Source organism: Megalobrama amblycephala, linkage group LG4, assembly GCF_018812025.1.
Source record: "Megalobrama amblycephala isolate DHTTF-2021 linkage group LG4, ASM1881202v1, whole genome shotgun sequence".
Lineage (NCBI taxonomy): Eukaryota > Metazoa > Chordata > Actinopteri > Cypriniformes > Xenocyprididae > Megalobrama > Megalobrama amblycephala.
In genome coordinates, this window is record NC_063047.1 from 7,009,261 (window position 1) to 7,033,138 (window position 23,878).

General features: G+C 37.9%; 2 protein-coding genes across 2 annotated transcripts; both read left to right on the plus strand.

Annotated features, from left to right (window-relative positions):
* Nucleotides 1–4,945: 4,945 nt before the first annotated feature.
* On the plus strand, nt 4,946–9,914 carry LOC125266447 (chemerin-like receptor 1). The gene is made up of 3 exons (XM_048187082.1): nt 4,946–4,964; nt 6,037–6,096; nt 6,844–9,914. The coding sequence occupies exon 3, from the start codon at nt 6,854–6,856 to the stop codon at nt 7,841–7,843; it is 990 nt and encodes a 329-aa protein (XP_048043039.1). The 5' UTR covers nt 4,946–4,964; nt 6,037–6,096; nt 6,844–6,853; the 3' UTR covers nt 7,844–9,914.
* A 10,758-nt stretch (nt 9,915–20,672) lies between these two features.
* Nucleotides 20,673–22,812, plus strand: cmklr1 (chemokine-like receptor 1). The gene is made up of 2 exons (XM_048187083.1): nt 20,673–20,811; nt 21,542–22,812. Exon 2 carries the CDS (start codon nt 21,561–21,563, stop codon nt 22,623–22,625), a length of 1,065 nt encoding a protein of 354 aa, XP_048043040.1. The 5' UTR covers nt 20,673–20,811; nt 21,542–21,560; the 3' UTR covers nt 22,626–22,812.
* The last annotated feature ends 1,066 nt before the right edge of the window (nt 22,813–23,878 follow it).

The following is a 23,878-nucleotide window of genomic DNA, read 5'->3' on the forward strand; positions in this document are numbered from 1 at the left end:
ACACATCTGGAAAGGCACCATCAATGCTGAAAGGTATATCCAAGTTCTAGAACAACATATGCTCCCATCCAGATGTCGTCTCTTTCATGGAAGACCTTGCATTTTCCAACATGACAATGCCAGACCACATACTGCATCAATTACAACATCATGGCTGCGTAGAAGAAGGATCCGGATACTGAAATGGCCAGCCTGCAGTCCAGATCTTTCACCCATAGAAAACATTTGGTGCATCATAAAGAGGAAGATGCGACAAAGAAGACCTAAAACAGTTGAGTAACTAGAAGCCTGTATTAGACAACATTCCTATTCCTAAACTTGAGCAACTTGACATTGAGCAACTTGTCCCCAGACGTTTGCAGGCTGTTATAAAAAGAAGAGGGGATGCCACACAGTGGTAAACATGGCCATGGCCACAGAAGTGTTGATTCCAGCAGACATAGATAAGCAATGAGAGCAGCAAGCCAAGGCTTAAAGCCAGTGAGGGTAGCAAGATGGGATTTTGAAAGAACAAAAACCCTAATTTTCCATTTCTCGCGGTCCAATTAACATTTAACATTTAAAAACAATAAAAAAATAAAAAATAAAAATGGGAGAGAGGAGGGGCATCCAGCGTTCCCTTAAAACCAGAAGTAAGATCTCAGATCTCACATGAACTTTGGAATGAGACAAAGCTCAGCCATCAAAGTAGGTTGCTTTTAAAGCATCATCTTTGAACTTGACTTTTGAGACTTAAGCCTTTGGTAAACTGCTCTTGAACTGTAACCAAATGAAGTTACTAGAAAGGTTTAAAAAAAGAACTTATTTTCACCATGTAATCTGGTGGTGCTATTGCTGTTAACAACTTGTTATGCAAGTGCAAGTCTCTCTCTTTTAACACTCAAAGGTTGGCTGGTCACGCCGACGATACCAAATTAATGGTATCACAAATGTTTTTGAAATAAAAAGCTTGTTGAACTGCACTAATTGAAAAAAAATGCATTACATTAGCTGTGCTTGCATTGTGATGCATTGTATTTTTAAGGCTTGCATTTTTATGGGCTGAAATTCAACATGGTCGCATATTTAAGCTGTGAATATTTCAATTAAAAATATTTCACACACATTTCCATTATTAAAAATTCAATAATTTATATTCTCCTTTCAGATTTCACTTCCAAAATATTCATTCTGTTTAAAAATACAACCTATAAAATTCGACTAACAATTTTCAGTCCATTTTATTTCACTTTACAAATTCGCTTCCACAAATTCAGTAGTTCAAATTCAGCAGAAAATTCAACATTTCACATCCGGGAACTGCAGGAAAAACAGTAGAGTGCCGATGCATGATCTCCATCTGCTCTTAGTCGACTTCACCAGGCATGTATGACGTATGAGGGAAACCCTAGTATTACAACACAGCTCTGTGATATAAAGTTAAGGAAAACTTAACAACAGAGTGAAATATATGTCTACCTCAGATTTAACGTTTGATCTGTACATCAGCATCGGGTAATAACGTTATAATCTCGTTCGCTGGAGAGAAAGCTGCTTATCGAGGTCAGTGCTTACTTCAGTTAGGCAGTTTGACTTGACTTTACTACTGCTGGTTTTTCTCTGGCTGCTCTAGCTGTTTGTTATGGCAAGAGAAAATGTATTTAGCTGCTGTCAGCAATTACAACAATACAACTGTTGTCATGTAATGGCTTTATGAAAAAGACGTTATGACTTTGTGCTGGATCTTTTCTAGGATATCTAAATAGTCGAGTAAATCTGTTCAAAATAACATGTGCCCTAAAACTCCTGCGAGATTTATTCACACACAGACATCAAGAATCAGCGTATGAGTCTCAACAATGGTGACATGCTTCGTGCTGCAATGCATGCTGGGTGCCTCATACAAAACTAATCCATGGCTCCCAGAATGCATTGCAGCATTAAGCATGTCACAACTGTTGAGATTCATACGCTGATTCTTGATGTCTGTGTTTAAGTGAATCTTGCAAGAGGTTTAAAGTGTTTAGAGATGGTTTTGTTGTAACTCTAGAAGAGACCCAGCAAAAAATCCACATTTTACTCATAAAAAGCTCTGTCATTATATCAGTGAATTAAGCCACTAAATGACAATTACAGTTTTAACATATAGCAGCTGACCACATTGATTCTTATTTTTCTTGTCATAACAAACAGCTATAACAACCAAAGAAATGTTAACACTAAAACAGTCAAGAGTCAAACTGCCTAACTGAATTAAGCACTGACCTCGATCATGGTGATATCAAACCAAACTTATTTTCAACAAATCAACAAATCAACATCTAAACCTCTGGTAATTCTCAATAACAACTTTTCCAGATATATGTCAGAAATAAAGTCAATCTAGTAATAAGTGAAGCTGGTAATGCTGTTTGTGGAGATGTTTAATCAGATCTTGAGAGATTTAATGTCTTTTATCTTCAGTTGATTTCATTGAAGGCTGTGGCTGAAGTCATAGTTCTTGTTGTTCCTCTGTCCTTCTGTGATTCTGCTCATTATCACCTTATTATCTCATTAACTCCAGCAATTTTCTGTGTTACATTTAACAGCCTGTAGTGTGCACACTGAGCAGTGTTCATTTCATCTGGGCTAACCCATGTGGGGCCTCCATGGAAACCGTGGACAAAATCGGCTGGGCCCCAGTTAGGCCGGGTTCAGGCCGGGTTCACACCGCAAGCGTCAGCAGAGCGTAAGCAGCGCATATTTTTTTCGGCGTCCATGTTAACAGATGAGAGCATTCACACTACACGCAGAGGTTGTGCAGCAGCGTGTAGCAGGAGCAGAAGCAGCAGTGCCGCGATCGTTTCGGCGCTGGGTCTATTTTTGTTGCGCTGCTAACGCTCAATTAAAGTGAAAGTACACCTTTGATGGACAAAATAAATATGATTTCACACAAAAAGTGCTCAGAATGCACAGAATAAGCATATCTAGTGTGTTTTAACAAGAATTGAAGTATGTCAGGAAAGAAAATTTAATTTAAAACATATTTATAGAAGATTTACTCATTTAAACTTGTTTTTAATTATTCAGTTTGGGTTAAAGTATGGTATATTATAGAAAACTAAACTAAACTAGCCAGAAAATATGATATATAAACATTATTTTAGTTATTACACAAACAGCAACATAGGCTCTTGCATACCCAAATCAAACCCGAGTTTACTGTCTTTTCTCGCCGAGTTTGCTTGTAAACATGTTCATGCGTCAGATGATGTAAAACACAAAGCTTACGTGTGCAGTAATGGATGACACGAGGCTTTGTATTTATTTATTTTTATTTATTATATGTTTATATGTGAGTGTTGTACAACAAACTGCTAACAAACTTTCAAGACTATCAAGTTTAACAATGACCAATTATAAAAAAAAAAATTATAGCTGTCTTTGTAAAGAAATGCTCACTTTATATGTAGCTTCGAGCCGCTGCTGTGACGCTGTACAAACGCTTCCAGTGTGAATACTCGCGCATCTCTGCAGTTGCAGTTCATGCTCACGCGCTGCTAACGCTCTGCTGCCCGCTTGCGGTGTGAACCCGGCCTTAAGCCTCGTTTAAGCCACACTGCACGCGTGTGCGGCTCATTGCGGCTCCGGCAAGGTTTTGTTCCGTTTTCTGAGCGGTGACAACTCACACCAGAAGCATTTCAGAAGCAAAGCGGCTGGATTCGCGAGACCACGAGATTTGCCTGTCTAACGTTGTTTTCGTTGATTTTTTCATGTTTTTAATTGCTAAATTGTTATATTTTGTCCGGTTTTATTGTGTTTATTGCTATGCCATACTTTATTTTGCTGTAGCCATACAGATGAAGTTAATACACATAAAATTCCAGTTATGGACAACAAAAACAAAGAAATTTCAAGTTTTTCAACTTCGAATCTCTTGTTGTCAGTTTCTGGCATCGTAGTGATATGAAATATGAGCGGGAGTTTACTCAGGGTGATTATTTTGACTTTATTTTGTATTTGAGCTGCGCGTCTTGGACGCGGCGTCCGTCAAAAATAGGCGAGGCGCCTATCTTTAGCGAAGCGGCGCGGCGAGCCACTTCTGGGACGCTTCTGAAACGCACCGCGGTGCAGCTGGTGTAAACACGAGCATTGACTAGAGTGGCTGCGTATCAGCTCCGGTAACCAGCAGGAGAGCAGTGATGTATGAACTAACTTTGGTGACAGTACAGTGTGTTACAGTGAAGTTACTGAGTATTTTTCATAATATAAAATGAGCAAAAGTGTTTTGGGTTTTGCACTTTTCAGACAGTCCCTTCAGACGTGTATCTCCGCCGCCTGCTCATAGAGACCAATTTATTATAAAGCATATTTGAGGAAAATTGGGTTGTTGTAGCTTGTTGTCTAGGTAACTATGATTGGAAGTAGCTGCATTTGTGTTTTAACAACGTTTAGCTCACAAGATATTAATCTGGGAAGCTCAAATCTGTGAATATATTGCCAACTTTACTGAACTGCTTGACATAAACACTGACTGCATTTCGTTATATTTGACTCCAACAAGTTCAAACTCTATGAGCCGCGCATTATTTGTGTGCATTATGTTACTAACTGAAACACTACTGCCAGCCAGCAGGACATTAAAGATGAAGTGTTTGTCCGAGCTCACAGCAAGGGAACGATTAAAACTTTGCGTGGGAACGCAAAAGTTTTGCGAGGGAACGCAAACATCTTTGCGTGGGAACGCAAAAGATTTGAAAAAAAAAAAAAAAATCCTCCCATCCCAAATTTTTTCCCACCATTATTATTATTTTTTATTCAAAAACATTTGGCATTAATTTACTTCCATAGTAATAAATGTTAGGTGGGCCAAAATTAGCCAGCCACCATTTAAAGAACCCTGCATAGATTAGTTTATGTAACTAAATATTTTTCCACCCCTTACGCAATACAGTCAGCTCAGATCTCACATGAACTTTGGAATGAGACAAAGTTCAGCCATCAAGGTAGGTTGCTTTTAATGCATAACCTTTGAACCTTTGAAAGCTACTAGAAAGGTTTTACAAAAAGAATTTATTTTCAACATGTAATCTTGTGGTGCTATTGCTGTTAAAGGTCCCGTTCTTCGTGATCCCATGTTTCAAACTTTAGTTAGTGTGTAATGTTGTTGTTAGAGTATAAATAAAATCTGTAAAATTTTAAAGCTCAAAGTTCAATGCCAAGGGAGATATTTTATTTAACAGAAGTCGCCTACATCGAACGGTCAGTTTGGACTACATCCCTCTACTTCCTTCTTTAATGACGTCACTAAAACAGTTTTTTGACTAACCTCCGCCCACAGGAATACACAAGAGTTGCGTTTGTAGAGTGTGTTTGTCACCATGTCGTCGAAACGCTGTTATTTTCATCCCGCAGTCCAATCACCGGGTCTGATTCCGGCTCAAATTGATAGGGTAAAATTAAAGACATGTTTACAATAACACTGAGCGCGTGCATCTCCACGTTATGGTAAGAGGCGTGACCTTTCCGGGCAAGATGCGCTAAGAGCTGCTGTCGAATCACAACACAGGAACCGCTGGCACAATCAGAACTCGTTACGTATTTCTGAAGGAGGGACTTCATAGAACAAGGAAGTCATCAGCCCGTTTTTATGACAGTGGAAACAGCGGTATACAGATAAGTAAATTATGTGAAAAATACTGTGTTTTTTTACACGCGAAACATGAACACATGTTATATTGCACACTATAAACACAATCAAAGCTTCAAAAAAACACGAAAAACGGGACCTTTAACAACTTGTTATGCAAGTGCAAGTCTCTCTCTTTAACCTTAGAACCACAAGCTTAGATGTCAACTTTTAACATCCTTACTAATGACATAAATATGGTTACAATTAGATGAATGAAACTTCTTTTTCCACATGTGGTTGTGTAACCACAGTGATCCAACAGGAAGAGAAAATATTTGGAAATGGTCCAAAAACCATGTCCTGCAGCTCAAATTGCAGATGACGAAAACAAACGTGTACTATGCTGTCTTAAATATTCAGTGCAGTGTTTTTACTTTCATATTCAGAGTCTTCCCAGATGGACACAGTCTTCTGATTTTCTTCGTTCTGCACTTTTGCTGACAAAGGTAAGAATATTTTGCAGAAAGTATGCAGAAATCAAACAATTCAAACTATATATATATATATATATATATATATGTTAAATATAAAAAAAGGATTTGCTTTAAGATTTTTAATTTTTTTTTTAAATTGCATGTAGTCTTGTTTTGCAGATATGTCTGTATTTGTACTCTAATGATGGTAATATTTTTTTCTGTTTGTGGAGATGCTTAGTAAATGCTTTCATTCATAATATTAAATTATGCATTTTTGTGTGATATTTTAATTACTACAGTCTTGCTGGACCTACTATCTAATGTATTTCACTGGTTATAATGTAAAGTATTTAAATGTGTTCATTACTGATGAAAGTATAAGGATTTCAGTGTCATTGACTATAACATAAGATATTTCTATAATATATGATGATATTTTATCCTTGAAGATAGTATAGAAAAGGAAGCCATTCCATGTTTTTATTGGTGTGTCATTTGGAAAGAGAAACGTTTTTTACTCCATCTTAAAGGGACAGTTCACTCAAAAATAAAAATCCTGTCATTGCTCAGCCATGAACCTGTATAATGTTAATGTTTCCATTGGACATGAAAATAAAATCATCACAGCTCTTTTCCATAAAAACAATTCAGAGTGACCACTTCTGTAAAGCTTTTTGTCTGCACTATTCCTTTAAGAACGAACGGGTTGAACAGAACCCATCCCTTCCAGAGCAGCATATTATTCACAGTGATCTAATCCATTTAATTTGGTTTCAGGATTTACAAGATGTCTTCAGATCACGTTAACGGGAACGATACAGACTACGATTCTATCATTCTGGAACTTCAAAGCACAGACAATACAAGCAGTAAGCAGTACAAACATGAGATCAGGATGACCTACTTCAGTACATATTGCATTGTTCTCATCCTGGGTGTCACCTTCAACTTCACTGTCATTGTCATCAGCTGCCGGACATACAAGCGTTTTCAGGAGGTTGCCATTTGGATTATGGCGCTGGCTGCAACACATTTAGTCTCCTGTACATCTGTTGTGTTTCAGCTCCTGTATGCTTACAATTACTTTGTATGGAATTACGGCGCTGCAAGTTGCAAGCTGTCATCCTATATCACCTACGGCAGTATGTACTTCACGGCAACCATGCTGAGTCTCTGGAGCATCAAATCTGTTTTTTTAAAGAGCGCATGCACAAAAAAATGCATGAATTGTAACATCATTCTTATTTCATTCGCCTGGACCATTGCAGCAGTCTTGGCATGTCCTTCGCTGTTTTCCAGAGAGGTTCGATATCTTCAGTGCATTGATGACTATGACTTTGACAAATCCAAAACAACTCAAGACGGCATTGCAAGGCTGAAGGCTGTCGTTGTCATGCGATTTCTCCTCGGGCTGTTGGTGCCAGCTTTGATAATGTTTCTCAGCTGCTGTGTGGCATCATCTCGCAAAACTTGTATACAATGCAAGAAGCAGGCACAGATCATCTGTGCTCTAAAGATTATGTACTTTGTGTGCTGGGGCCCTCAAATCTTCTTAACTATGCTTCAAGCCACTGTAAGCGGCAGCCTGGGTACAGTTATGTCAAAATATGGACTTCCAGCAGCTACCGTACTGGCCACAACCCACCTCTTTACCAGCCCACTCATCTATCTGTTACTGGGACGCAGTTTTAAAATGAAGTGGATGGGGCATGACCCAGATCATCGTTATCAGAATGATGAGAGGGAAATGATGCCCTTAGGCATCTTGAAGAAGTAGAAAAATATAGTGTACCACATACAAGCAAGGAATGTGAACTGTACTGACTGTCTATAAAAAAACAGGTTGTATACTGAAACTGAAAAGTGGCCTGTTTCTTTTAACTTTTATCCAAACTCTGAAATGTCAAGATTCTTCTGGAAATTAGCCCTGTATGTTCCAATTTCCTACTTTGCTTTAACTTAATTTGTTGAAGAACAACATCATAAGTAGGCTATACACTTACTTACATGACATGACCATTCTCTTATTGGTCTCAGTGGCATAGCGTCCGGGTATGCATATGCATATGGGCCCGGGCGGATTAGGGCCGCGCTATTACGGGCAAAGTATACTTCTGGCGTCCGCGCACTGTCCGCATCGCGTAATTTTCGTCATCAGGACGGTTCGCGGACGTCCGCGTGCAGTACAAATTTTTGTGATGGCACGGACAGTGTGTGTACTGTACAACAGCCCGTGCGAGAGTGAATTGAGTGCTTTAAAACAAATGTTCCCTAGATAGCGCGCAGTGCACACGCCAAACGCGTCTTTCCGCAGCCAAATAGTTTCAAAGGCTCGCACGCGCGTCTGTGCGCGAGACAGAACCCGTGTAGGCCTAGATATGTTCAGAAATAGTTATAGAAATAATGTTATCAATAGCTTGCTATATAGCCTATCTATGTTAAATGTCCTAAAAGTCATAAAAGAAGCTGAATAAATGGACCAAAATATGTGTCTTAGCGATGATTTTTGTAGTTAACTGTAATTTTTAAAGTGGTTTTTTTTTAAACTTATGCATGCATTAATGTAGCCTAAGTATAGGCCTACAGAATTTTAAATGAGTCATATGGGTTTTCTGAAAAAAAAAAAAATAATAAAATAATAAAAAACGGCTACGTCTGCACATTTAAGATAAAATAAATGTAACTCGTACAATCGCTGGGATACTTTTTATTCAACGAAATAAAATGCACATAAAACGTGATGGAAACATATATAGATAAGACACTTCTAGTACATTTATTAAGAATAAATTCGGACTCATCGCATCTGAAATGATGCAATGATCACTCTGAAATTCCAAAGCCAGAATCGAATCGGTCGACTTCAAACTTGGACTGTGTTGAAAATCTATTTTTTGACATTTTTGAAATAGATCCGCAATGCAAAGTCGTAATGATGGAGGAGTGCATATAGTATACTGTAGTGCTGTTGTTGTCATTCCTAGAAATGTTTTTACCATTTTTGTCTGCATGTTTTAACGTGATAATATCTTATTCTTAAAGTCCTGTGATTCATCCGCTTAAGATGCACAACCACCAATATATATTTCCTATTGTAGGCTATTATTAAATAAGGCTTATAGCAACTTTTTTTTAAAAGTTTTTTATATTGATTCTGTATCAAAATATTGTTGCTGTGTTGTCACAATACATTGTTTCTTTTACATATAAAATTTTCAATGTATAAACATTGTATGTCAAAATGTACTTATGGATGTAATTAATATAATACAAATGGATATATTATGTTTTTTTTTTTTCGAATACAAAAAAGAATATACACTGGTCCACCGTAATAATGAGAAAATTGGGCTTCATTTATGAAACATTATGAAACAAGAGTAGATTAATAAGATTACATGAATGAGGTCTATACAAGAAGCAGTGAGAGCAACTGACACCATGCATAGGCTCTAAACATGCATGGAAAACAAAATGTTTTATACACTGTTAGACCTTGCCGGGCTTTTTTACAGTAAAATACTGGCAACACTGTTGCCAGTAATTTACTGTTGATTGTACAGTTATTTACTGTAATCTACAGTATGTTACTGTAAAGATACCATGCACTAAATTAAAACTTGTGTTACCTCATTTCATTTGCAGAAACCAGCTGTCTCAAATTGTCAGTGACATTTAAATTTACAAACTAATTTTTGATTACATGCTAATAATATGAGTATATCTATCACATTACTATGAACTTATTTTTTTAGAGTTCAATACAAACATTTTAAACAAAAAGATTTTCACTGCACCAGCAACTACACAGTCACCATCTGTTAAATAAAACAACATGCAGCATATCACCAATGTCTTTTGATCTTCTCCTGAACCTAAGCACAGGCTTTACTCTTCAGCACAGTGGTGACCCGCAAAACTCAATTTTACAGTAAACCACTGGCAACAATGTTGCCAGTATATAACTGTTTTTTGACTAACAGTTTGTAACTGTTAGATTACATTTTGTGGGTGTGTCTTTTTATCTTACACCTTTAAGCCTTTCAACCCCACAGGAACATCCTCTAGTGTCCACACTACAGAGTAAAAGTAACATTGATGCTGTGTTGCAGTGAGATAATTAAGTTTATATTTAAGTGATGATTGAGCATTAATGATGAACACCTGCTGTTAACAAGCAGAACCACTGAAAAGAGGAACAAGAACGGAATAAATACGAGCAGAAACTACAACTACGAGCAGAACTACAACTGTCTTCCAGCCATTACACATTATTACACTTATTACTGACCAGATTAACTTAATTTCTACAAAAGAAATCTTTTTGAGAATTAACAGAAGTTTAGATGTTGATATTTTGGTGAAAATGTTTGGTTTGATGTGTGGGATTACAAATTTAATAATCTGTTTAAGATCTGTTGATCCTACATACTGACATCACCTCACACGAATTACTAAGGTGAAGTATATTGTATTTAGCATGTTAAGGTAAAGATAATGACATTCTAAGGAGATCAAGGCAGGCAGCTCAGGGGTGTGTGACATAAACCTTTTGCACTTCCTTACCATTTGGCATGACAAGCTCAAGATACAGCTGTGCTTTTGTCTCTATGATAATGTAAAGGTATGGGCGATACTGTCAGACTGATTGGATTAGCACCTATGCATTTGAATGCTTTGATCTTCCTACTGGAAGTCAAACTATGTGTGAATGTTTACATAGTCTTAGTTCTCGTGACCAGCTATGTTTATACCATTTTGGGGTACTATTATCTACACAGTCGGGGGTAATTTACTGTATTGGCTTTAGATGCTTTTGTTTTAGTGGTCACTTCTAAGGCTGTGTAAGGGCAACACCTTTAAGGACTGCCCACTGAATGCCTATAAAACATCATGTATACACTGCATTAGTTAGATTTTGGATGACTACAGCGACGCACAGCATGTTTCTCAATAAAGAGTAACTTCTGCTTAAAGATATCCCAAAGTCTCTTGGTCTATGCTTCTGAGATTTCCAACAGATGTTACCATTGAGGAGATCAGCGTTTGCTTTAGTTGAGCTCTTTACCCATGACCTTTTAATGCATCATTTTTTTCTTCTCTGGCTGCTTAAACTATTCATATATTTACAGCAGAAACAAATATAAAGAAAAAAAAAATTGTTGAGTGCTGGTAGTTATGTGTTGGTGAAGACATAATTGTCACATAGTCTCTTGATTCACTGAGCTCATACTGTTACATTATTACCACTGTGAAACTACAGCAAGAGTTCCAACAACAATCAGCTAAAAAGTTCATTTTTAAATGCCATGCACTAAAAACAGCTGCAGCATTAATTAGACACACACAGATATCAAAAATCAGCACATCAATCTCAACAATGGTGGCAATAAATCTGCATAATTTATTCATTCTGCAGTGCATGCAGGGAGTTTTGTACTATGCTGGCATCCAGCATTCCTTGCAACATTAAACTTTTGGATGTCACCATTGTTGAGATTCATATTCTGATTGTTGATGTCTCTGCTGTGCAAGTTATGCAGGAACTCAACATATTTTATGCATTATAAGGACTTTTATATTCTCCTAAATAATGGATTACTGAAACGTTGCTTGTTTGCTGTTGAATTGCAGATATAGTACAATCAAAAAAGACAAAATACCCATTAAATTAAATACTAGACACAAAAATAGATCAGTGAATAAAACAAGTCCAAGATGACTACAGAATCTTCACAACAGCCAAACACCTGATCAACTTTATGTTGGACTTTTCCTGCCGTAACAAATGTGCTTTATAAACACTCAGTTGCAGCAGCCAGAGAAAGCTAATGTAAAAGAGTCAAGAGCCCAACTAAAGCAGACACTTGTCACCACGATGGTGACTGCAAACTTCAATAAATGTTTATTTTCAATTAAACATCAACATCCATATCTGTTAATTCTCAACAAGAACTTCTGTACATGTATGAAAAAAATAATATCAAACTGGTTTGACACTGAAGTCAGTTGTAGTTTATGGGCCCTATAATACACCCGGCGCAATGCGACGCAAGGCGCAGCGCAAGTGTGTTTGCTAGTTTGTGTCCGGCGCCGTTCGCGTTTTCCCGTTCAGCGCCACGTCCTTAAATTAGTAAATGCATTTGCGCCAGTTAGTGCGCCCATGGGCGTGCTGGTCTAAAAAAGAGGTGTGTTCAGGCGCATTGCCGGCGCATTGCTATTTTAAGGAGCTGAAAATAGACTGCGCCATAGACCAACTCAAACCTGGTCTAAAGTCTAAAGTCAATGGCGCAATATTTTTTTGTTAGAGCGCGTTGGTAGAAACTGCGCCTCTGGGCGCGTCCACAGTGCGCGTTGACTTTGTTTATTACACACAGGGATGCGCATCACACAAACATGCCAAATATTAAAAACAAAAGGATTACAGTGTAAAAGAATATTATTGTGTAGGCTACATAAATATAAAAATGTAATTATGAATAGTCATTGCGTGTATTAGAATTAGGCTACCTATTTTCAATTCAGCCTATTACTACTTATAATGATGAACGAAATTGGCTAATTAATTGAACAATCGTGCCAATACACACACATATATATCAACTGACTCATCGCGTGTACGCCATGTAAATAGCAATCCGCCATGGCGCAAGCGCATCTCGCTCTTAAAGGGAATGGGAGATGACACTCTGATTGGTTTATTGAATGTTACGCCCATTACTCATTAAGAGAATAGGGACAACCCATTTTAAAAATGCGCCCTGGCGCACGGACCGTTTTTCCGTCGTTAAAATAGCAAAAGTGGATTTGGACACGCCCTGAGTGCACCTGCGCCGTGCGCTTTAAACTTTGCGTTTAGATCGTTAAAATAGGGCCCTATGTGTTTCTGCTCGTGTCATTTTTCTGGTCTTGTTTCTCTGTCCTTCAGTGATTTTGCTTATCAGGTGTTCATAAAGTTTCTGAATTCACTCACCTTTTTTCATTCGCTCACTGTGTCAAGTGGACTATATTAGTGAACTAATGTAGGGAATAGTGAATGAGGGTATAGGGTGTGATTTAGAACACAGCCTCTGAGTGTTGATTTTGAGCATTGTATATTCCTGTAGGCTATTTTCTTGAAGATAACAAATATTACCCAGAATGCAGTGTTTTCTACAGTATATTACTGTTTTAATGAAAAATGGTTTGTTACTGTTGGAATTTGGCTGTTTTTCAAAATATTTTGAGCTCCTGCATAACTTGCACAGCAGAGACATCAAAAAGTAAGAGGGTGATCTCACACCTTGCCGAAGGCAATAGCCGCAACGCGTAGGTGTGCAGCTTGTGTGTATCACCTGTTTTTAAGTAACAGCCAAGATGAAATAAAGGCTTTTTAACATTACTTTTCACTTGATTCGAGTGCCTTGGATTATCTACTATTACAAGTAAAAAATAACATGCATTTTGTATGATCTCTTATTTTGTTAATTTTTTTCAAATTTTCACAGATTGTGCATGGTTCACAAACTTTTTCTTGCAACTGTATGCATATGTTGACTGATCATATATGAGTAAAGTAACTGCAAAAAGTACATTCTGACTGGTGCAACTAAACCATGAATGTGGTCTGCAGAGAGCATAAAATTTCCTGTCAAGGCTGAACTGTTATTTATAGCTTGTGGTTAATGCTTGTGGTTTGTATGGAAGACAAAGTTGAATTTGTACTTTAAGAGTAACATGGCAAGCCAAATTGTTTTCTTGGGGGGGGGGTTGTGCATTAGGAAAGCATTAAAGCAAATAATAATATAAATATTAAATACATTATTAAATATAAATAATATATAAAACAAAACTGAATTTAAATGGTAACATTAATCTTTTTCAAGATCAGAGTCATAAAATTCTAATAAGTACCCAGCCAGCACAGCTATGTGGGGCCCAGATGGGTGTCACCTGGGCTGTCTAACTGGGGCCCAGCCAGTTTTGTCCACAGTTTCCATGTAGGCCCCACATGGGTTAGCCCATATGAAATGAACACTGCTCAGTGTGCATACTACAGGCTGTTAAATGTAACACAGAAACATGCTGGAGTTAATGAGATAATAAGGAAATAATGAGCAGAATCACCAAAGGACAGAGGAACAACAAGAACTACAATTCTAATTCTAGAAGAGATCCAGCACAAAGTTAATCACATTTTGTTCATAAAATGCTCAATCATTAGATCGGTGAATTAAGCCACTAAATGATGATGATTACATTCTTATCATCAAAGAAATGATCACTTGTTGTTTTTTTGCCATAACAGTTAAAGCAGCCAGAGAAAAACCAACATTATAACAGACAAGAGTAAAACTGCCTAACTGAAGTAAGCACTGACCTCGATCATGGTGACATCAAACCAAACTTATTTTCAACAAATCAACTAAACCTCTGGTAATTCACAATAACAACTTTTGTAGATGTATGTCAGAAATCAAGTCAATCTGGTTAGTAATAAGTGAAGCTGGTAATGCTGTTTGTGGAGATTTTTAATCAGATCTTGAAAGATTTAATGTCTTTTATCTTCAATTGATTTCATCGAAGGCTGTGGCTGAAGTTGTAGTTCTTGTTGTTCCTCTGTCCTTCGGTGATTCTGCTCATTATCACCTTATTATCTCATTAACTCCAGCATGTTTCTGTTACATTAATAGCTTGTAGTGTGCACACTGAGCAGTGTTCATTTCATCTGGGCTAACCCATGTGGGGTCTCCATGGAAACTGTGGACAAAACTGGCTGGGCCCCAGTTAGACAGCCCAGGTGACACCCATCTGGGCCCCACATAGCTGTGCTGGCTGGGAAGCTGTTCAGCATGTGCTCAGGTGTGAAGAGACATCCATCTAGATCAGGGATGGACATCTCTGGCCCTCGAGATCCACTCCTGCAGAATTTCCTGCACCAACCCTAAACAAAAACACCTTTACATGTTGAGCTTTTTGGGGGGTTATTTTTTCTTCTGGGTTTAAATTTGTGATCGTGTCGCAGAATGTCGCAGATGTTGGTTTCTTTCAAACTGTGAGATCATAGCCAATAAATGGTGCAAATAGTCTGACTAATCTGTCTCTGTGGTAAGCAAAAATCTTTCCTGTAAGTGGGCTGAACTTTACAGTGAAGTCATTTCAGCTACTTGTCCTTCCCTTTTGGTGAATGCTATATATGAAGTTGAATCTGCATAATGAGCAAACTAATGGTGTTTTTAGGCTGTTAAGGTATGTCAAATCATTTACATTTTTTGTATTTTGTGTTTTATTCTAATAACCATTTGGCCAAAAGAAATGTATAAATTGTTTTTGTTTTGTAAATTGTAATTGTTTTTTTTTTAAAGTATCTGAGCTCAAAGGTTGTGGTAAGTAATGGCAAGGTTGAGGTAATGGCTCCACAGACCTGCTTTACCATATTCAGAGGAAGAGATTGCTTGAAGTGAGCTGAATATCTTTAAAAAAAAAACTGAATAATGAATATTGAATAGTATGGTTGTGCTTAGGGTGCGAATTAGCCTAAACCAGGGGTAGGCAAGTTCGGTCCTAGGGAGCTGCTGTCCTGCAGAGTTTAGCTCCAACCCTGAAAAAAAACCTTCAGCTGCCTATAGCCTTAATTAATCCTGAAGAGCTTGATTAGCTTGTTCAGGTGTGTTTGATTAGAGTTGGAGCTAAACTCAGCAGGACAGCGGCTCTCTAGATAGATAGATAGATAGATAGATAGATAGACCTTTATTGTCCCCTAAGGGACATTTGCTTTCACAGACTCTGATAATAACAGCAATAGACAGAAGACAAAAAAGACAAAAAAAACAACGCATGCAAGATCCATACAGATTACAGATTGTTTAAGGCAGCAATGGCAGAAGGACCGAACTTGCCTACCCTTGGTTTATATGAAGATGTTTATGTGAAGTTTTAAGTTCACTTAAATCAGTGGTTCCCTACTATTGTACGCGTACTCCTGGGGGTGAGGTGACAGGGGGTACGCAAACAAAATACTGAATTTTGACATTCATATAATTCTACCCTGCCAACATTAAATTGAGCATGTATTTCTAGCATGCATAATGCTGTAAATACATAACATCCAATCAAACCTACCTCATCTTTTGCGGTCAAAACTGACTGCATCCACACATGCAGCATGCATGTCGCATGCAGAGTCTGCTGCCTTATCAGATCGCAGAAACACAGCAGAACTTTTTTTCATCTCCAACAAAGACCCTTTAAGACTATATTGGTTGCTTCACATTTCTTATTTGTGCATCCTCGTTTCCTTTCCTCGCGTCTCAGCTCCACCCCCATAGGATGTGAGGGGAGGAAGCAAGGAAAGAAAACGAGGACGGAAGAAAAATCGAAAGAAATGTTATTTTGTATATTGAAACGTTCTTGATCACTTGAGCATCACTTTAAAGTGTAATCAGCTGAGCTTGAGGGATCTGCACTCATATTGTTAAAGTTTGGTTAATTAAAAAATTCATAATAAATATTAATAACATAAGATTTCCCGATGAAATATGTGAGATGTAAAGTTTATATAAACTGCAAAAGTAAAGCATGCATTTAACATTTCTCGACGAGAAAGACTTCCGCAAAGGATAGTACCTTGATAGTAGCTTTTTAAATGTGTTTGTTGTTGTTGTGGGACAATTGATTGACAGATAAACGCTCTTATTTTATGGAGGATGAAACCTGCAAAAACAATAAATAAATAAATAAATAAATACCTAAATAAATGTGCAAATAAATACATAAATAAATATATAAATCCACATATTCCTGCATAAATAAATAAATAAATAAATATCCAGTTGATTAGAGAGGCCAAACAGAAGAAAGGCGATCTAACAGTGGTATGGTTAGATCTAGCAAACGCTTATGGATCTATCCCACACAATCTCATCAAGCTCGGACTCGACCACCACATTCCAATTGCTATTCAAGAAATGATCACCAGTTATCTAGGAGGGATTAAACTGAGGTTCACATCAGCCCAGTGGACAACCAAGTGGCAGGATCTCCAGAAGGGAATTCCAATGGGTTGTACCATCTCCCCTATTCTCTTTAGTATGGGTATGAAACTTCTAATAACAGCAGCGGAAGGTGTAACCCGTGGCCCCATCCTGGAATCAGGCATCATGCAGCCAGTGATGCGGTGTTTCATGGACGACCTAACAATAACATCTGTGATACATGTCCAAGCGAGATGGGTATTGGAAACCCTGTATAACGTAGCCACTTGGGCAAGGTTGTCATTTAAGGCCAGTTAGTCCAGAAGGTTGGTGATAAGGAAAGGTAGAGTCACAAGTAAGTTTGGCCTCCAAATCCAGGGAGAAGTCATTCCATCCATCGAGGATAGCCCTATAAAGTGCTTGGGTAAGTAGTTTGATGCATCTCTGAAAGATGGTGCCAGTGTTGCAGACGCTGTGAAGCAAACTGATGAATGGTTGAAGAAGATTGACAGATCAGGACTCCCTGGAAAATTTAAAACCTGGCTGATCCAGCACAGCCTTCTGTCCAGGCTTATTTTGGCTCCTCACAGTCTATGAATTCCCCACATCAGTTGTAGAAGGCATTGAGAGGAAAACCAACAAGCATCTGCGGAGCTTCTCTTCGGTGGGCCTATACATCTGTTCAGGACAGCTGCAGCTCCATCTGTCATCTGTTGTGGAGGAATTTAAGGTGGAAAAATGCAGAGTCGCCCTAAGTCTGAGGGATTCCAAAGACGTCCGGGTTAGGCAAGCAGGCATTACAACAAGATCTGGCTATAAATGGGCAGTCAACACAGACATCGAACAGGCAGAAAGCTCATTGAAGTTGCGAGACATCATAGGCAACCCCTGCATAGGACGTCAAGGCCTGGGGTCGACACATTTCCAACAGTTTGGGAACGCAAGCACAATGGTCCAGTCAGAAATCTGGGCACAAGAGGAACAGAGGCGTTTGTCCAGAGCAGTGGAACAAGCATCCCAGGGAGCATGGACAAAATGGGATCTGCCTAAGCGTAAGATCACATGGGCAGAATTGTGGAGATTGGAGCCATACCGCATCTCCTTCCTGCTGCACTCTGTGTATGACACCCTTCCTTCTCCATCTCATCTGCCCACATGGGGGCTGAGGGACAACCCGTACTGCAAGCTCTGCGGTCAAATGGGGACACTGCCACATATACTGTCAGGGTGCAAAACGTCTTTAACCCAAGGACACTATAGGTGGCACCACAACAAGGTACTCTTGTCCCTCGCTGACACAATAGAGTGAGAGAGGTACAAGAAGAGGCAAGTGGCACAGGTGAGGGGAAAACTATCACCTTCATCAAGGAGGGATCTAGGCCCTTTGCAACTAATGCGTCAGAAAAACCCAATCTGCTACAGGCCAAGAACTCTTGGGAAATGAGTTGATGTCGGAAAGAGGCTGCAGTTCCCAGAAGTGGTCCACACAGCTCTTCGCCCGGATATCATTCTGTGCTCAGACAAAGATAGTAAAATCATCCTAGTTGAGCTGACCGTGCCATGGCAGGAGGGCTGTGAGGAGGCACACAAGAGAAAAGCCTTGAAATATCAGCCGTTAATCCAAGAGTGCAAAAACAAGGGGTGGCAGGCATAGCTGTTCCCTGTGCAAATAGGTTGTAGAGGCTTTCCTGCCAAATCAGCATGGCGGTTGCTGTCAGCTTTAGGCATGGATGAGAGGAGCAAGAAGCATGCGACTCATAGGATGGGACAGGAGGCTGAACGAGCTAGAAGCCAGGAGCAGATGGGCAGTGATTTGGCCACCACTGTCGACCCACCAACTGGAGAGTGTTGTGGTTAAGGGACGAAACACTCAAGGAAGGTTGGGTACCACCTGATGACATCTGCTGCTGGCAGAAAGATATGGTTACCTAAACTGGTAACTGAAGAAAGCACCTAACAGGTGTATTCATAATAAATAAATAAATATATACACTGCGTTCCAAATTATTATGCAAGTGACATATCAGTAAGATTTCAGTAGAATAAACATTTAGATTTTAGTTTTTCTAAGAAAATGTTTGTTTATTTATCCATGTCTTTTTAGATAACTGGTATCAATCTCAGACAAAATAATTTGCCAGGTCTATGGAAACCCTACTTAGAGGTTGTTCCACATTATTAATTTTTATTGTTTTTATTATTGTTTTTGCAGGTTTGTCCTCCATAATATTCATGATGGTGTTATCAGTTATCTTTGACCATTTTAACCATCTCTTGAAATTTTTATATCCTCCTGACTACCAGGAAAATGCTATGTCCTCTTTAGTGGACACCAGGACTCAGTTTAAAAAAATAAATAAAATAAGACACGAATAGACATAAAAAGGCAAAAACAATGGGATTTTTTTTTTTTTAATCACCAATCAATTTTTAGGTTTCAATTTTTTTTTTATACCAAACTTTGTATTAAGACAATTCTCAAAGTTATGTTATGAAAGATATAACAGAATAATTTGATATACCATTTTGCTTTAGGTGTAAAATGGCCATACATGTTTTTTCCCCATTATATACAATGTATCTACATGCTGTATGTAATTTACATATTAATGTGTTCTTAGAGCAACATGTAATGAAAAAAGAAGTGTAATGGGAGCAATAATTGGTAAGATTTTCATAATAATATCTAATATTTCATAGGAATATTAATACATAATTTCTTTCCCTATTCACTTGATGTGTCTCCCAAAATGCCTGATAAACACTATTTAAGTCATGTTGTCCTCTACAGTGGACGATGTCCTGTTTTGTAACAGAAAGTCATTTTGATTTGAAACCCCATAACATTTTCCTGAGATGTTGATTTATGACAAACAATTTGAAAATTAGTCAGATGTAAGTGATAATAACAAAACGTTATCATATTTAAGGGTGTTAAATTTGATCACCAAATTAATGTCAGCCATTTTTAAAGACCAAGGAGAGGGAATGGTCATGGTGAAACCTCTGAACATTTGGTATCTCTGAAAAGCCCTGAATGTGCTCTTTACAGGATATCCAGACTGTGACATGTCAGAGAAATTCACTAAAATATAATGTCCTCTACAGAGGACAAAACTTCATAGCTGGTAGTCAGGAGGATATGTGTGATATGTTTCTATAATTTTATGATAATTGTATATGGTGGAATAAATGAGACACAAAAACCATCACAGAATTCATTAAATCCATTACTGATACTGATAAGTGCTGTTGCACCAAAATGATGTCACTTCCTGGGGAATGATGACACTGAGGAACTAGCTTTTAGTAAAATTTAAGGGGATAGTTAAACTTTAGTTTTTCTAAAATAAGTGATACTGAATGTAAGAAAACCATATAAAATAGCTGCCTATTAAACAATACTCAAAAAAAAGTTTGATTAGAGAAATAAAAGCAAAACACCTGGAATTTCTCTATAGGGAAATGATTTTAAATGATCACTTAATTATTTTTATTGATACGGATAATTGAATTATATCAAATCACCATAGATGGCCAAAACTTTGAGTTTGTCATGAATTTCTCCAAATCTAGAAGAACAAAATGTGAAGTGAAAGTAGGGGATCTTGTTGATGAGGAAAACAAAAACAGTTTTGGAAGTGTTTTGTGGAAGTATAGCATGTGCAGTCATGCACAATATTGCCCAAGAGAAGGACACAAGACACAAGTCCTTTATAAATGCAAAAGTGAGTTGTCAGATGTCAAATGGTTATTGGTAGAGTAATGCTGGAGGCACTGCTTTTTTGCTAAGGTGAGAGACTGCTAATTATTTATGTCTTGTGAACATTTACTTGAATTATTATTATATTTATTTTAAATAATATTGAATAGTTTTATTTACTATGACTAACTTTTCAAAAAAGTTTTATTTTACTTTTGTTGCAAATCTGACATGAACTATATAAGTAATGAATTATTATGAAATTACATTCAACTTTAAGGTTGAAATGACATTGCTGAGCAGAAATAATTTGGTAACAGTGACTGTGATATTACTGATTTTACACTGTAAAAAGTAATATGTTGTATCTAATCAATAAAATTGTAGCAACAGATTACAAGCAATATTATTCATTAAATTCACCATATAAGAATTGCGTTAGAATTAATCAAATTAATTAATTAAAAGTCAACCATTTAAAATGTGTAAAATTAACAAACACCATTAAAAAACACAAACTGACATATAAAGCAAAGAGTCAAACTGTCCAACTAAATGAAACACTGATCACCATAATAGTAACCAAACATTTTCAATAAAATCAAGATCAACATCTAAACCTCTGTTAATTCTTGTGTTTCTCTTTCCTTCTGTGATTCTGCTTGTTATCTCAGGTGTCTTCAGTGTTGGCAATAAAAAATAGTTCTTAATTCATCTTTGACATCTGTCAAAAGTTTATGTAGATATAATGTATTACTTTTTACAGTGTAATACTTGAACTATTTAACTAACAAAAGATCCTTTTGTTGTCTGCTTACAGGGAATCAACGTAAATTACAATGGATTCAACAGATTTCCTATTTAACTATGATTCAAATAGTGAATATGGAAATTACATTGATTATGATAACTCCAGTAATATAACTCATGAAGAAGTTTCTTTCCACACACCAGTCCACAACATATGTTTCACTCAGGTTCTTTGCCTGTTGTTGCTGGTGATCAATTTGATCATCTGTTTGCTGGGCCTTGGAGGAAATGCGGTGGTCATCTGGATTGCAGGGTTTGGCATGAAGAAGACAGTCAATACTACCTGGTACCTGAGCCTGGCTCTGTCTGACTTCATATTCTGTGCCTGTTTGCCTTTTAACATCGCCTATAGTGTCACCTCGGACTGGATCTTCGGCCTCTTCATGTGCAAGTTCACGTCCTTTGTCATGTTCCTCAACATGTTCAGCAGCATCTTCCTCCTCGTCATCATCAGCATGGATCGCTGCATCGCCGTCATGTTTCCTGTTTGGGCACAGAATCACCGCACTATCGGAAAAGCATCCGTGTTAATTGTACTCGCATGGATCATCTCTGCAGCTTTAAGTATCCCATCTATTGTATTCCGTGATGTCCAGAATTACCTGGGCACAAACCGATGCATGAACAACTACACGTCCAGCCAGTACAGCCACAGAATCATTGCAATGAGCCGCTTTGTTTTTGGATTTGTGATCCCTTTCATCCTCATCATCGTTTGTTATACTGTCATCATCCTCAGACTGAGAGCCACCCAAATGGCAAAGTCCAACAAACCCTTTAAGATCATGACGGCTCTCATTCTGACCTTCTTCGTGTGCTGGCTGCCGTACCACACATTTGTGCTAATCGAACAAAACAAAACCTTCAGCAATGAGGTCATTACTCACGGACTGACCATTGGCACCACTGTTGCTGCCGCTAACAGCTTCCTAAACCCTGTTTTGTACGTCTTCATGGGCAATGACTTCAGGAAGAAGTTCAGGAGCTCCATCTTATCAAAGATTGAGAATGCTATTGGAGAAGATGGTCGAACAATCAGTCGCTACCTGTCTCGCTCTAGCTCAGTGGATGCCAGGGCGTCCACTCATATCTAAAAAATAAACTAGAAGTAAGTTATTTTGCATTAGGGCTGTCAATTTAACGCAGTTCCTGGAGGACCACAGTCCTGCAGACTTTAGTTCCAACCCTAACTAAACACACCAACTAATCAAGGTCTTTAGGATTACTAGAAACTTTTAGGCAGGTGTTTTGGAGCTGGTTGTAGAGGAGTTTGACATGATTTAATGCATTTATTTAGAATGATTAATTGTAAAAAAAAAAATAAATAAATAAATAAATCAACTTTATTTCTACTTTAGCAATAAAAAAGCATGGACACAATATTTTTTTCAGCTGACCTTGTTGCATAAGCATTTGTACGATTTTTCTCTTTCAGAGTTTTCTTAATTTTCTTCCATGACATTTTCCGTTAAGTTTGTGGATATTTCCTTTAATCAGAATCAGAAAGAGCTTTATTCCCAAGTATGTTTGCACACACAAGGAATTTGTTTTGGTGACAGAAGAAGTTTTCAGTACACAGAGACAACAACAGTACACAGTAAAATAAAAACTAAAGATATATGTAAATAAGACACACATATGTATAACAAAAACAAAATTGACAAATTTGTATGCACAAGTGTGCTATATACAAACAGAATAGAATAGAATAATTAACAGGGAATGGAATAAGAAGAGGTAGAGTATTGTCAAGTAATATTGCACACAGATATTATTGCACAGTGGGGAGAACATTTAACTGTTCATGACATAGATTGCCTGGGGGAAGAAACTTTTCTTGTGCCTGGCTTTTCTGGTGCTTGGTGCTCTGTAGTGCCGGCCAGGCGGCAAAAGTTCAAAAAGAAGGTGGCTTGGAAGTGAGGGATCCAGAGGGATTTTCAGAGCCCTTTTTCTCACTCTGGATGTATACAGCCTTTGGAGGGCACCAATAATTCTCTCAGCAGTCCGAACTGTCCTTTGTGGTCTTCTGACCACATTTTGTAGCTGAGCTAAACCAGACAGTTATTGAATTGCAGAGGACAAACTCGATGACTGCTGAGTAGAACTGCATCAGCAGCGCCTGTGGCAAGCTGAACTTCCTCAACTGGCAAAGGAAGTACAATCTCTGCTGAGCCTTTTTCCACAATGGAGTCAATGTGATTGTTTTAAGCTTCAAAATACCTCCTAAATGTTATTCTGGATGCATTCAAAACTGCAACAAAATGAAACAGAACAAAAGGGTTACAAGATGCGTCTTTAAACGCTGCTTTTAAAAGTGACACTGCATCTTAAAATGTGGTGTAACAAC

Bases quoted from the DNA above. Each gene is read 5' to 3' on its own strand.
- cmklr1 (XM_048187083.1), top strand. From the start codon at position 21,561: ATGGATTCAACAGATTTCCTATTTAACTATGATTCAAATAGTGAATAT.
- LOC125266447 (XM_048187082.1), top strand. From the start codon at position 6,854: ATGTCTTCAGATCACGTTAACGGGAACGATACAGACTACGATTCTATC.